Here is a 16,239-nt window from a genome sequence, read left to right on the forward strand (position 1 = left end):
TGTAAATAGCCTCTCTAGTGTAACCCCCTGGCTGGCCAGCCATCAAGCCTCATGAAGTGGCTTAAGAGCCACTTCATAACCCCCAAGAGGAGGTGAAGGGGTGCCCACTATGGGTGCCCCTTTCTTACATCTCTCACTCACACATAGTGGGCAAGACCTCAGGTCTGCATCCCTCAATATGTTCTCAATCTTGTTCATACTGGCAAATATGCCGTGCGATCATCGAGCACAGCTGTAAAAGAAAAATGGGAGCACTATACCAAATCTCTCCGAGAGAAGACCAGCATAGCAACATTCCTAAAAGTGTCTCGTTATGTTCCGACTCATTTGGTCACATCATACTAAGCATCTTTAATCCCTCTTGAGTCCAAATGACTCAGAGCAATGCTCAATCTCCATAAAACATGATGTACTCACAGCTATATTGCAACTCCCAAAAAGCAACATAACTTGCTGGCAATGAGTACACACTATTATCGATGTGTTACCAAATACTCTTCCCTTCACACTCATGTCATTTAGTTTCAGTCCAGTCGCTTTCCCAGTAATGCCTCTTTAGACTGCATCATACATGGCCATAGATAACATGCCAAAGTAGCAGACACTAAAACATCAACCTCGTGACATAGTCAAAGGTCTCCTAAAGGTATAAATAAATTAAGGTCACCAATTATGACCTACAGGACTCACACAGTGAGGAAGCAGGAAACCATTCACTCACCTCTATCGTTAGTCGCAAAAGCACATGTAGTATGAAATACATGTTACGGTGAATTTCTCTTTCCGAAGAAAGAGCGTATATCTAATCTCAATACACCGTACAGATCTTAGTCTAGTCGCTACCTCAGCGTCTAAACCCGAGTCCCTTCATTTGCTCGCTATTCAAAGCGCCAAAGAGGATCTCACATCTGGCTAAACTACAGGCTACATGGATTGTGGGTAACCATGCATGGTCCTTAGACCTCATCTTAGCTTCCACTAAGGCGACATATCTTTTGTGTCTTACAACTTATCCCTATCTGAACAAGTACCGAGTGACACAGTGTCTCATCTTTGCTTGCTACCTCTTTATAGCGCCAAAGGCGATCGCTCGTGTGAGTGAGCCGATCTAAACCTGTCAATATACTTTTTTCACCATAACTCCTAAATTTATGGTGAATGTGTGTGCTTACCAAAGAATGCTTTCAATCACGCCAAATGATTATAAAACACATCAGTATCATGTGCATGACGAGCAATACCGTGAGGTACAAAGAAATCACATGGTCAACAACAAATTATTAAACCACAACTCTCAAGTGGTGTTTAACGACCATTTCTCTCTATGCACATTCTAATGTGTAATAACTTTCAAAAAATAAGTATTACAAAAATCCACAATTCTCCACCCTCGCAGAAAATACGAGTAATTTTCTTGACTCAACCAAAAAATTATCAAGGTTAGATCCTCTCGATTTTTAATAGAATTCACGTTTGCACAAAATAGTCACTGATCCTTTCTCAAAAGTGCATGAACTCGATCTAAGGATGACAAATCAGAATTAAGGCTGCAACCCCATATTTCATCAACCCAAGTGTGATGTAACAACTGCTTTGCGCCATAATTCACCATTCTCAGCAAGTTAATATACTGCGAGATAATTGTTCTCATCATATAACAGTATTACAAAAATCCACAATTCTCCACCCTCGCAGAAAATACGAGTAATTTTCTTGACTTAACCAAAAAATGATCAAGGTTAGATCCTCTCGATTTTTAATAGAATTCACGTTTGCACAAAATAGTCACTCAGCCTTTCTCAAAAGTGAATGAACTCGATCTAAGGATGACAAATCAGAATTAAGGCTGCAACCCCATATTTCATCAACCCAAGTGTGATGTAACAACTGCTTTGCGCCATAATTCACCATTCTCACCAAGTCAATATACTGCGAGATAATTGTTCTCATCATATAACTCATACGATTGTGATTTAGAAAAAATTTTAATTGAAAAATATATTTTCGTAAAAAAAATTTTGGATTACATTTATATGATGAAACAACGTATTTATAATCAAAGTCCTTAGTGTGCATGTATAGGAACTTTCACATAGAAAATGCTCATATTGCCTTTTCTCTTTTGACTCTTCTAAACTAAGGAGAGTGATCTCATTAGCGAGAAAATTTTCAATTTCTCAAGCTTTACACCCATCATCCTATGCCTCCATGACATATTTTAGTATATCATTTCCCCACCTGAGAAATAATACTACTGAGTCAATGAGTGACCATCTAACTTCTAAACCTCTAGGAATTCTCACTAACACCACTCAATGAGTCTTAAATCAAATTAGGTATAGACTTCTTTATTATCGCATTAAAAGCACTAAAAATATCACTTTGTGTAAAAAATGCAGTATGTGACGTTTTAGCTGCTAACTAGCGATATATCCTTATTTCTTGCATACTCAATATTTTTCATATTCTTCAATCCACTATAGGAGAGAAAAGAAAAACTTTGCGAGAAATTATCTTAACGTAAAACTTATCTTGCATCAGTGCAACCACGAGCAAGATTTTTAGGCTGAATTAAGTCATTCCTAATTATTTAGATTTTTGCCATAATTACCATGCAAACCTCTAAGGTGCTTTGGTATTTCATTACTCTCAAGTGGTGCTCAAAAGTTTATATATCTGCAAGAACCTATTTGTTCTCGCTAGTGAGAAATAAAACTTGAGCAAGATTACCAGTGCTAATATCACATAAAGGTGCACTGATAAATCCTTTAAAAAATAAATGTGTCAATCAAGAATGTCCTCGACACTCTTGCACATTCAGATTTTAACTTACTTACTTGCCAGACATCTAGCAAGTTTTAGAGAGTATATGCTTATCTGTGAGTTAATCTAAGTTACTTTAAGATTATAATGCTCAACTTCAAATATAGGAGCAATTAATCTTTGCGTTACAAAACAACACGCAACTTCTGTTATTACCCACAAGATTCAAAGGCAAAATAGTGGTTTAGCTCTGTTTGACAGTTGATCTTATCAATTTCTATGAAAAATTGTAATGCATGCGTCCCATGCGCACTTCCAATTTTATTCCAGAACTTTCAGAAGTTTCACAATAATGATGGTTTAAGACTATCTAACACTCATAGTAATCTTTATTTGTTTCCAACTACTGCTCATGGAGGAGATTAATGCGATGATTAAGTCGTATAAATAATCTCTAGGCTTTCTTTATGGTTATCTCAAAGTTACTAAACTATGCGCATCTAATTGCACACAGATCTAAGAAATTTACCGCGTTAATCTAAGTTAGAACAAAAATAATTAATACATGTCGCAAGATCGAAAATTCGCTAAGCTTCCTAATCATCTCTTACGCCTTAATGTCTAATTATTAATTTCTAACTTAATTTTCGCGCAAATTTAAATCGTATAGGAGATTAATTCCAAATCAATCTCAACCATACTCCCACTAGGATAAGTAATCTACCAAGTTAGTCTCATGTAAAAATAATTTCTTCCTAGATCGAAGAAATTCATTTGAGCCAATCAGAATCATGAACTAATCAAACTCGGGCTACTTAATCCTCTAGTAACCTAGTTTATCACATTCTAAAAAACTGAAGACAATTCTTAAAAATAGTCTAACAATACAAGTGACAAAATAAGCTCGTACAATTACATGTAATCACAATACATGTACAAAAAATAATCATCACATTTCATTCAAATACTTATTATTCACAAAAAATAATAATCTATGCAATTTATAACGTAAAATAAAATACCAAACAAATCTGACAAAAATAATATCATGGCAAGCATATATTTAATAACCATAATGATATGCAAAAATATTTCAAAAATATTTTATGCCACAATAACAAGCTCAATAAATAAATAAAATCAGCAAGCTTACCAGTAATAAGCTCGAGCCTAAATAGTTGAGCTAATTGTTCTTGTGTGCGAGGTTGAGTTCAAATCACCACCCAAGCATTTTGCACAAAAACAATTTATGCCACTGAATTTTGGACAGTCAATGGGCCGCACCCTCATGGGTGCCCAGCTGCTGTGCAAGCCTGAGCCTGCTGGGCTTGCAGCCCAAATCACCCAATGGCCCCTTTTTTTAAAAAAAAATAAAAAAAGACTGATGCATTTTAAATACAAGAACATAATATGGGCCTGACTTAAAACAATCTGTTTATTGCCAAAAAAAAAAAATATTTTAGCCCAAGCAAATAAAAAACTCACACCAAAATGTGATTTTAAAACAAGCCCAAGTCAAACCTTTTTCCAACCCATAGTCAGATATACATCTAAATCTAAATATTATTTAAAAACAAGCCCAGGCCACCAAGCCCGTATGCTTGTAACCCAAATAACCCACAGTGCTTCATCTTCTTCCTCTAGTTACAGTTGTTGTTCAATTTAACGGAAAAAAAAAAAAAAAAATTGCAGCACATGTAACCTCCGCCAACAGCAGCATGCGCCCCACCCACTCAAAGGCACTGTTGCAGTACCTAGAGACAACGGCAAAGCTGCCTTCCTCCGCCGACCTTAGGTGCACCCAGCAACCGGTGCGCACAGCACCATGTGCGTGCAGATGCTGGTGCTAGCAGCACCTGGTGGCGCTGCCTTTCTCAGCGTGGTGTGCTTCCATCAGTCGTGCGGTGCCACCACCTGCAGCAGAGCACGTAGCGCGTCCCAGCAGCGGATCTGCCCGCAGCAGTGCCCCACCATGGTGCAAGGCTCTGCGCACGGCAAGCACGGCCTGGTGCTTACCTCTGCGCGTGGCAGAGCCATTGCACTGCAGTGAGGCTCCTTCCCTACACTCGGTGCAGCGCCTGGCCCAGGTAATTGGCAACGTTCCTATCTGTCGTGTTCCCCTGCAATGCACATGGCACTGTGTGCGGTTCCCTTGCAGTACGCTTTGCAATGTTCGCCGCATGGTGCGCGTTGCACTGCTCGCAACACCCTAGTTGCACCATAACACGTCGTGGAGATGCATCAACATATAGCATTTGGTGTAGCATGTAGTGGAGCTTGCCGTGATCTTGCATTCATAACCTTTCAGTCCACGTCTGCGGCATCCCTTGCGTTCAGAACCCAAGGTGCAACCAACCCTCTGATGCGCACAGCACCGAGGTGTAGAACACCCTCAGGTGCGCGACGCACCACGTAAGGTGGTCGCAATGCCACATGTGGACAGCCGGACTGAGGTCATGCGCTCAGCTTTGCGTGGGTGGCAATCACTACCTGTGCATCGATGCTACCACTGTAACGACCAACTCGTTGGCAACAATGGTTACATATCACCGTGCATAAAAAATTCACATCACAAAAAAAAATATTCCGTAAAAGAAATCACTACGAGCACGACAAATATAAATCGAGAACAACCGATCCATGCTCTGATACCAATGTTAGAAATACTAGATCGGAATGTACAGCGAAAGCGATATTACCTCTCACAGGAAATATCTCGAATCTAGTGCGGTTGTTCCACGAATTCTCCAGCGTCGTTGTTCATCCACGATCTTCACATCAATGGTAGTGTGCTACGTGATAATATCAAAACAACACTCATACGTTCCACAGCCTAGATGCCGTTGACTAGAGAGAACCATTTTGAGAGAGAGAGAGCTTGTTTTTCTTGATGCAAGTAAGTCATCCAAAGAGGGGGAGATACTATGTAAATAGCCTCTCTAGTATAACTCCCTGACTGATCATTATGGCCAGCTATCAAGCCTCATGAAGTGGCTTAAGAGCCACTTCATAATCCCTAAGAAGAGGTGAAGGGGTGTCCACTATGGATGCCCCTTTCTTACAATTTATAATTACACATAATATATAAAATATATATATATTAATATATATAATATTTTGTATAAAACTTATATATACAATAATACAAATATTATTTTTTATATATATTTTTTATCAATTGGTCTGATCCGGTCTGAAAAATCCTAAAACCGGAACCGGACCGGAACCGGTTGATTTTCACATTCTAAGAACCGGTCCCGAATCGGACCAATTCAAAACCGGTAAAACCAATCCGGTCCGGTCCGAACTAGTTTTCCGATTTTCTAGTTTAGATTTACATCCCTAAACGTGAGATGTGAAAAGAAATAGTAACCGATATAGAGAATTTCTCGCTTGGTTAACTAAGGCATAACTAGCCTATTAACCAACTAAAAAACTGATCATATTATTCAGTCCTTTTTCTTTTTTTTTTTTTTATCGACAACTGGTTGAAACACTGGCTTTATTAAAAGAAAATTATATCTGGTCAGAGGGAAATGTAACTTTATGGCGAAAACTAATCAGCTTTACCGAAAAAAAGAAAAGACAAAAAAAATACATTTCTTGATTCACAAATATCAAGTGAAGTCAGACGTCTAGTAGAAATAGCCTGAGGATTTCACGACTGCTGGCAAGCAGAGAAAATGTTAACAAATCTAGCAGCTAAATTAACATTCCATCATGCTAACGCAATCTTAGAGAAGATAAATGAATATGACTGTCCACTGTCTTTTGTGGAATTACATGCTTCATGCTTCTTGTATTCAAATTAAAAATAAATAAATAAAATTGGACTTCTTGTTTTACTTGAACCAAATATAAAAATTATATCTCTATAATATTATCTTATTTGGTGATTAAAAAAAAAAAAAAAAAAAAGCAACAAGCAATACAACCAACCAAATCAAATTAACAAACCAACCAAAAACCCTCAACTTGTATACTTTCTGGGAACAATAACAGAGATCACCTTGAACAACAGGAAAACATGTTTGCGGCTTGCTTGGATCCATCAGCCCCATTATCAACAAGGGTTACCCTGTTGACAGATAATTCCGCTTTGTAACTATCTGAGTTCAGAACCTTCCTGCTGACATTGCTGTATATTTCTCGGATGACAATCTCAAAAGCCTTTTTAACATTTGTTGAATCTAAGGCAGACGTCTCCATGAAGAACAATCCTTCTGCTTCAGCTAGACTTGTGCCTTCCTCAATGCTCACAGCCCTGATATTGTCCAAATCACATTTGTTCCCCACCAGCATCCTTGCCACAGTCGTATCAGAATGAGCTGCATTATTGTTCAGTCAAACTTAAACCTGAGATATCCGGTCATAGCAAATATAAAAATTTACCAGAATAATAGAACATCAAAGAAATGGTTATTACCCAGTTAAGCAAAAAGAAGTGCAAGCTGGACTTTCAAGTGTTGAGGATAATGATGAATTCTACGAGTTATATTCAGAAAAACAAATACCAATGAAGGATATTTTTGTATTCAATATTTCCAAGTAATTTCCCGAATTTCAAGTTGATGGTTCAAAAGATATTGGAAGAATACCTATTTAAGAGAGAGAGAGATCAATTGTAGCACTCTTGTTTAATTAACAAGCATTTGAGCTGGGTTCCTCATTGACAATGGCCCATGAAGTTGGACTCCATAGCTCCCTAGAAAACCCCAAAAACCGGATGCAGTTTTCCTACAGTCCTCATTGCATACATACTTCACCTTGAGAGCACAACAATGCATAGATGCATTATCAAATTCTCACTAATCCCACCTGTTTTCAGCAAAAGAATCCCCACAATATTGCACTTTCTTGTGACAATTGTTACATGCTGAAGACTTATCAAAAAAACTTTTACATGCTGAAGTTTGTTATATGTTTGTGGAATATAACCAATGACAGGTCAGCACCGGGTCATACATTCTAAAATTGCTTTAGACTCCAATAACAGCTATCTTGCACATCGTTTTAAATACCAACAATGCTGGGTTGAGACATGATTCCAAAACAGAATGTGATTTCTAGGGGCCATCAGATTAGGGAAATTTTTCCTTAAATTACTCGAGCTGCACTTGCGGGAAACTCTTGCCAAGGGCATGTGCACAGCCGGGATTAGTCAGGATTTTTTCACGGACGCCCAGTGCCAAAAAAAATATATTTTTTAGGTGTTGAAGTGGATAAGCACATGGACACCAAATATAGAAAAGGGTGAAGGCGTGGGTTCAAAATTCTAAATCCATATCTAAAGCACCAATTCAAAATCCTACAAAATCAAAATGAACCAAAAATGGAGAAATGTGTTTTTTCCCTTAATTATGCTCTACTACACAAACCCTCTAGTTAGAAGAGACTTTTACCTCTCTCTCTCTCTCTCTCTCTCTCTCTCCACTGGCATCTAATGCAAGCTTAGCACAGGCATGAATTACCAAACGATATTCAAGTACCGTTTTAAGCCAAAGGATATAATCAGAAGGAAAAGCAGGGATCTTTTTCTGGGTGAAATACAGGGATCTTTAAAACGATGCCGTTAAAAATTTCATTTCTTTAGGTGGTTGGAGTGCGGACATGCATGTCATATAAGGTAAAAGTATTCTACTTGGATGGCGTCATTAATTTATATCCATCGACTTAGTGTCACTTTACAATATTATCGAACAAGTGCAACAGAGTAGGTAATTTCATCGAATCGCATTGGACGGTTATGCAAGAAGAAAAAAGGGCCAGGACGGTAACCAGATCTACCTTCCCAAGACCCCACTTTGACGGCACGGACAAAACCAGTTTATGACCTTTCCTATCAGTAGGCACTGAATTGTTTTGGAAAAGCATATATACATGGTCACTGGTCAGTCAACACACCGAGCTTTTAACTCCAATCAAAAAATTGTAATTTACTAAAAAAAAAAATCAACTAAAATTCACTCCTTTTTTTGGGGTCCGGTAACTTAGCTTACAAATGAAGTCTCCAAATTGAATGAAAACAAGGTCGGATCTAGAAGTCAAAAAGCATAAGAAAGCACCCAGATCAAAGACAAAATCATCAACTGTCCGTTCAGTGGGCATTCAAAAAGAAAAAGTAGTAAGAAAACATACTGTTGAGCTCTTCGAGCCAGCGAGTGATGCTGTCGAAGGTGGAGCGGCGGCTGATGTCGTAAACGACGAGGGCACCGACAGCGCCGCGGTAGTAGGCGGAGGTGACGGCGCGGAAGCGTTCCTGGCCGGCAGTGTCCCAAATCTGGGCCTTGACCTCCTTGCCGTCGATTTCCAAGACCTGGGTCTGGAACTCGACACCAATGGTGGCCTTGGAGTGCATATTGAACTCATTGCGGGCGTAGCGGGAGAGGAGGTTGGATTTGCCAACAGCAGAGTCGCCGATGATGACTATCTTGAAGAGATATTCTTCTCCACCTCCTGACTCCTCGTCCGACGACATTCTTGTCTTCTTCTCCACCTCCTGCTGCTCCTCGGCTCCTCTCAGTGAAAGAGAGTTTTGGAAAGGAGAGAAGAAATTAATGGGATTGGAGCTGGCAGACACATACTGCTCGTGTAGTGCCTTCCTTCTTTGTCTATTTATTGTCTTTTTCCGAATAAATAAATTAAAGTTATAATAAAATAATTTTATAATTTTATTTATTAAATTCTGTAGTACTTTTATAAAATGATTTCTCTTATGAAAACCTTTGTATTGTTTATTTACTTAGATATTTACTTAGGTAAAGGTTTTTTATTCACAATTTCCTTTTCTTCTCGAGATTTTTAAAACCTAAAATATGAAGTTTCCTATATTTATGGGACCGGATGTCCCTTGTATTGTTTGTATATCTCATAGGATTCTGTTACCGAAAAAAGAAATTATATATTTTATTCTTTTTACTTTTACGAAAAAACAAAACGTGGGTTTTACTTTTTTTAAAAAAGGAAAATCGTGCAGGGTGTAGTTCTAGGTTGAGTCCAGATAATATTATTTGGTATTTTTTATTTATTTTTAATACTCTTCAGTATTTTTTTAAACAAATTTAACTTCGTTTAAAAATATTTTTTTAATTACTAAATAAATAAAAAATATCAGAACCATTCTCGGTGACTTCAGCTTTTTTTCTAAAAAATAAAGATATTAACCCAGTTGTCTGTCAGCCAATCCAATCCCTCTCTCCACCGCCTTTTTCTTTTTTACGATAAAAGTGTAATAAAGCAGAAATTGAAATTAATCTGCATTTTTTATTTGACTATAACATGAAAACTCAGTTATTATAATACACCTCTTTTTTTTCTTTCTAATTAAGATAACTCCCATCAACAAAAATAATATTATTTTAGATAAATATTTTATTTACATAAAAATATATTTATAAATTGATATGATTTGATGTATTATATTATATTATAAAATTATTTTTATTTTAAACTAAATATATCGTATTATATAAAATTATATTAATTTATAAATTTATTTTTATGAAATCTTTTTATAATTATAATACGTCTATTTTATTATTAAATTATTATACTTTCAAACTCGTGCGTGAAGTATACAACTTACATCATTTAAATAGTAAATTTTAATTTATAACATTAAAAATTTTAAAATTTACTTCTAAAACTAAATTATATCACAATAAATATTGTTTGGCGTAGACATTTTAGAATAGAATTTTCTCTTGTCTTTAATTTAAGGTTGGGTTTGAATGTTGAAGTGAGTTGAATTAAGTTAAGTTGAGATGATAAAATATTATTAGAATATTATTTTTTAATATTATTATTATTTAAAAATTTAAAAAAATTAAATTATTTATTATATTTTATATTAAAATTTAAAAAAAATTATAATAATAAATTAAAATAAATTGAAAGGTACTCAGTAACCAAACGTACCTTAAATATCAAAGTCACGATCGTTAGTTACCTCTGCTATAGGGTGAAGCCCCCTACACAAGTCCTAGTCATAGCCATCAAGTAGGCAATATCCATCAACTATAGTTGCTCGCAATCGCCGTGCAAAGCCGCGCCCTTATTGGATGGTTGCGAAATACCGCCTGGACGGCTTTCCATCTGGGCTTGTAACACATTCTGTTCGTATTTTTTTAATAAATATTATTTAAAAATTTTAGACATAATCTATACACTCTATACACTATTTAAAAATATATAATTTTATTTTTTTATCTTATATTTCATATATATTTTTAAATAGTACGAATGTAAGACCTCTGTATAACATTTCCTTTTTATATTTCAAGTGAAATTACGGTGGCATTTGAATTTGAGAGTATTCGTTAACGTGTTTCTAATGTACGTCATTCACTTTCTTTTGAAGCCTTTAATATCATTAGTGGCGCCACTCCTCTATCGATGATTCTATCGTTTAAATTTTCTACCACATGGTTTTTGAGTGAATTTTTTTGTCATTCTTAAATGGCTTTTAATTTTTTGTGAAACATAGTAGCTTGTTAGTTGTCTATTTTTGTACATACAAGAGACAGAGAAAAATAAAAGTGTCTACTTAAATATTTTTTAGAATATTTACAAACAATAGATAGGTGTTTCTTGAGCGGAGCTTAGGGCTCAACTATATATATAAAGTAGGTTTGATTTATACAACGATCAATTAAGTTGTTGTATTCTAGAAGAGACAAGACAAGAAGAGATTTGTTGTATCTTAGAAGAGAAAAGTCAAAAAGAGATTTATTGCATTAGTTCATTTGAAAGTTTATATATCGTAAAGGAGTTGAATCTCTTTAAAAAAAGCAAAATTCTCGTAAATTAGTGTAAATTAATTTCGTTTAAATATTAATTTTATTTTAATTTTTATTATATTATTATGCAATTTGACTAATCCAAGTTGGATCAAGCCACTCCTTACTAGCTTGGACAAGGTTGGGGGGGATACTGTTCCCTCTCCCAATTCATTTTTTTAATTTTAATTTTAATTTTTTATTACAAGTATTTTATATTTTTATATTTTTTATTATTTTTAATTAGCTTAATCTTACCAGGATTTTTTCTTTTTTTTTTTACGCTTTACTTATCTGTGAGATTTATGATGCATTTCACTTTATCATAAGCAATAAAAAAAATAATAAAAAAAAAGTCTTAAAATTGTTTTCTGTTAGGCTTTAACTATTTGTTTTGAATTAAATATTTTGGTATATGGCTATCCATTGTTGTTTTGAGTTCCAATATTTATTTATTGAAAAAGTCTACTTTGCCGCCCAAACGTACTACTCGGTTTGACCACTCATTAAATTTTTTATTCTTTTTTTACCAAATGATGAAAGAAGTGATTTTAAATGTATTGAATTATTTTTTTTATTTTTTTAAAAATATTTAAATACATTAAAAAATATATATAAAAAAATTAAAAAAAAAATTACTTTTATAACTAGTGATAACACCAGATGGAAGAGTAGCACCGCCCTTATTTATTATCCTGAAACCAGTACAATTGCTTTCTCGATATACCCACTTCTTAATAAGAAAGAGTGGGGCTACTATGCCGCCCCACTCTTACCGCTGGGCGGTACTGGTTTTTTTTTTTTTTTTATTTTTTTCTTTTTACATTTTTTTAATACATTTAAATATTTTAAAAAAATAAAAAAAAATACATCAATACACTTAAAAACACTTCCTTAATCACTAAGCAAAAAAAAAAATTGACCAGCATTCAAAATAAGAGGTAAGTGTGGGGCAGCAAACTAGTTTTTCCCAATAAGAAAACAACTGCAACACCTTATGAGGTGTCACACACACTTAATTTACATTAATATTTTACTAAAAAAATTTCTCTGAGATGAAGAATATGAGTATGGAAAATGATATACAATTATTTTTATAATATTTTAAATTATTATATTTTAAATGAAGGATAAATAACTTACAAAAATAACATCACTTCATATACAAGTAATGGCTTCTAAAACCCTAAACACATCAAGCTTTATTTTTATTTCATATAACCAATTACCACGTCAATTACTGACTCATCTATTTTAATGCACAAACGCCACGTTATTGTTAAGCTAAGCCACAATCGATGAAGCAATTGAACATTTATTCTAGGGGCGGCGACGTTCTTGAATGAAGTCTATCCAAACCAAATTAGAACTTCTTAGATCAGGCTAGGCCTCTCCGTATGACTGGTTTAAGGTCATGACGGCGAGAGTTAGCTCTCCTAATCTGTCTAAACCCAATGCGTTTTGTATATATCGAGACTTGTAGCTTGATTCGAAGAAAAATTGGGCCATATTTCTTGAGAGAGGTCGCCTTCTCTCAGGCAAGCAATCTTCTACTTCTAGTAAACTGCTCCATGATGGGCTTCCTTCTTTCCTTGGCTCTGCTCACTCGTCTACGCTCCAACCCAGCAAGTAATAATTGAGATCGAAGGTTGGTTTGCCCATTGGGATTGGGCATGGACGAGCCTCAACTGGGCCAACATTGATGAAAAAATTACAAAAGAAAAACTTTTCCCATCGCATCATTAACCAGTGTAACTCCACTCAACCAACAAAGTAAATTTCATACTCAAAGTTCAGTTACCGTACAAACTCAACCATTCACCACACCTCAAATTCGAAACCAAAAAGATTTGGTGATCGAGAACAAAGCGTCTTTTTTTCCAACCTGCCTGAATGGAATCAAAGTTTTCTAAAGAAAGCCTGAACTGGCCTCCCGAAAGTTGGCTCAAGAGAGTCCTTTACCGCCCTCTCATACATAGACATCTCTTCCTCTACTTTTCTTTTTAGAATGACGGTATTTGTGTTGTGCTTTCGAAGGAAAAAGACTCGCGATGTAGCTATCGGCACCAAAAGTGGGTGATCAAAAGATCAAATCACTATGCGTATCTTGGTGGTCATTACCTTTGGTAGTCTTTCTTTGTGGCTGACTCCCAGTCCAAGGAAAGAGGAAGTGAGCTCGATTCCCAACACCTTGAGAAACTAGTCGAGATAGATGACAACAACTTTTTCCTCTCTTCCTTACCTGGGGGGGTCCCGGGGACTCATTCTAACTGAAACAAGGAATGAGTCTTTACCAACTTTAGACCTAGGTTGTTTCTTCTTCAATAAGTCTGTTAGCGGTGCGGCCCTCCTCGAGTATCCCATGAGAAATCTCCGATAGTAGTTCATGAGCCCATAGGGCCGATCTGTCGGAAAAATAACATTCTAAAACCTTAAACACATCAAGCTTTATTTTTATTTCATATAACCAATTACCACGTCAATTACCGACTCATCTATTTTAATGCACAAACGCCACGTTATTGTTAAGCTAAGCCACAATCGATGAAGCAATTGAACATTTATTATAGGGGCGGCGACGTTCTTGAATGAAGTCTATCCAAACCAAATTAGAACTTCTTAGATCAAGCTAGGCCTCTCCGTATGATTGGTTTAAGGTCATGACGGCGAGAGTTAGCTCTCCTAATCTGTCTAAACCCAATGCGTTTTGTATAGATCGAGACTTGTAGCTTGATTCGAAGAAAAATTGGGCCATATTTCTCGAGAGAGGTCGCCTTCTCTCAAGCAAGCAATCTTCTACTTCTAGTAAACTGCTCCATGATGGGCTTCCTTCTTTCCTTGGCTCTGCTCACTCGTCTACGCTCCAACCCAGCAAGTAATAATTGAGATCGAAGGTTGGTTTGCCCATTGGGATTGGGCATGGACGAGTCTGAACTGGGCCAACATTGATGAAAAAATTACAAAAGAAAAACTTTTCCCATCGCATCATTAACCAGTGTAACTCCACTCAACCAACAAAGTAAATTTCATATTCAAAGTTCAGTTACCGTACAAACTCAACCATTCGCCAAACCTCAAATTCGAAACCAAAATGATTTGGTGATCGAGAACAAAGCGCCTTTTTTTTCCAACCTACCAAAATGGAATCAAAGTTTTCTAAAGAAAGCTTGAACTGGCCTCCCGAAAGTTGGCTCAAGAGAGTCCTTTACGGCCCTCTCATACATAGACATCTCTTCCTCTACTTTTCTTTTTAGAACGACGGTATTTGTGTTGTGCTTTCGAAGGGAAAAGACTCGTGATGTAGCAATCGGCACCAAAAGTGGGTGATCAAAAGATCAAATCACTATGCGTATCTTGGTGGTCATTACCTTTGGTAGTCTTTCTTTGTGGCTGACTCCCAATCCAAGGAAAGAGGAAGTGAGCTCGATTCCCAACACCTTGAGTGTAAGGCCCATTTTTTTTTCTCCTCTTTGTGAAGCCCGGATCATGCGCAAGGGCCCGGCCCCTTTCTTTGGAGGAGTGCGAAACAACACCGTTTATGAAGGGGTAAGTTTCTTCTTCCCTTTCTTTTCCCTCCCCCGATCCCTTATTCCCCCTTCTTTCGGTTTCTTTTTCCTCTGTTTTGCTCCCGTATCCCTCTCCTTCCCGTAACCCATTCACCTTCCTGAATCCCTCTCTTCTCTTTGTTGAGTTTGTTTTGTGGTTCCGAATCCCATGCCCTAAATTTCCTCCATTTTCCTTTTTCCTCACTTTTGGTTTTTCTCTCATAGTCGATGTCTCTCTCTCGCATCCCGCTATTTCTGCAGTTGGTGTTCTCTCTTCAGACTCGGCTCCTCTCTCCCTCTTGCGCAGTGTTTCGTCTACAGGTATCTCTCTCTCTCTCTCTCTCTCTCTCTCTCTCACATTTTACACCTTGTTTCCAAAACTCGGGGCCCTTATTGTCGGCATTCTCTCTTTCTCTCCAGTGCAGTTTTTCTTTTGTTTGCTGTGTAACTGTTGTGCTGCTGGTTCGTTAATCCCTGAAGCCTTGTAACCATCGAAGCCACCACTGGAGACACTTTTATTCGCCGGTAACCCATTCTTTTTCTCTATTTCTCTCGCTCGTACAAACACTTTCACCTCAATTAATTTATTTCACTCCAATGAAATTTTTGGGTCATGTTTTCATTTAGTGTAGTCCGTGGGTTTTTCTTTGGGCATTTTTTTTTGTATAAGCGAACACCATGTGTTGAAATGTTCTGAGTTTTGAAGTATTTGGGTTGGATGTGCAGTAAACCAAATGGATACTCGGAGTTGAGTAGGTGCTTTTTTTTTTTTTTCTTTTTTTTTTTTTTTTTTTTTTTTTTTTTTTTACGACCTTTGGAGTGGAGGTTAAATTATTTGGAACAATATTATGGTTGTTTTGGTTGAGTTGTAGGTGATTGCTTGGTGTTAGGGGCCATTGAAGTGGGATTGATATTTTATTATTTGTGTTTGACGTTGACTTTAGTGGGTGTTTAGGATAATATCAAAGATTAGTATATGGTACTTTGGGTTGAAATGCGGGCTGTCCAATTTACTATATGGTTGTCTTAGTGAGTTGTTTTTGCTATAATATGGTTTGGGATTATATGTTTTAATTATTAGATGGAAGTTATGCCAATAGTCGTTTAATACTCAATGTATTTATATTATTTTTTTATGAATAGGTGACGAGATT

The 16,239-nt window shown here is 36.4% G+C and overlaps 1 protein-coding gene across 1 annotated transcript; it reads right to left on the bottom strand.

Annotated features, from left to right (window-relative positions):
* Window positions 1-6,497: 6,497 nt before the first annotated feature.
* Window positions 6,498-9,351, bottom strand: LOC121250618 (ras-related protein RABA5c-like). Its single transcript, XM_041149788.1, has 2 exons — window positions 8,902-9,351; window positions 6,498-7,091 (listed from the first exon to the last, which is right to left on the bottom strand). Exons 1-2 carry the CDS (start codon window positions 9,239-9,241, stop codon window positions 6,769-6,771), a joined length of 663 nt encoding a protein of 220 aa, XP_041005722.1. The 5' UTR covers window positions 9,242-9,351; the 3' UTR covers window positions 6,498-6,768.
* Window positions 9,352-16,239: the final 6,888 nt, after the last annotated feature.

The sequence above is a fragment of the Juglans microcarpa x Juglans regia genome, chromosome 1D (genome assembly GCF_004785595.1).
Source record: "Juglans microcarpa x Juglans regia isolate MS1-56 chromosome 1D, Jm3101_v1.0, whole genome shotgun sequence".
NCBI lineage: Eukaryota > Viridiplantae > Streptophyta > Magnoliopsida > Fagales > Juglandaceae > Juglans > Juglans microcarpa x Juglans regia.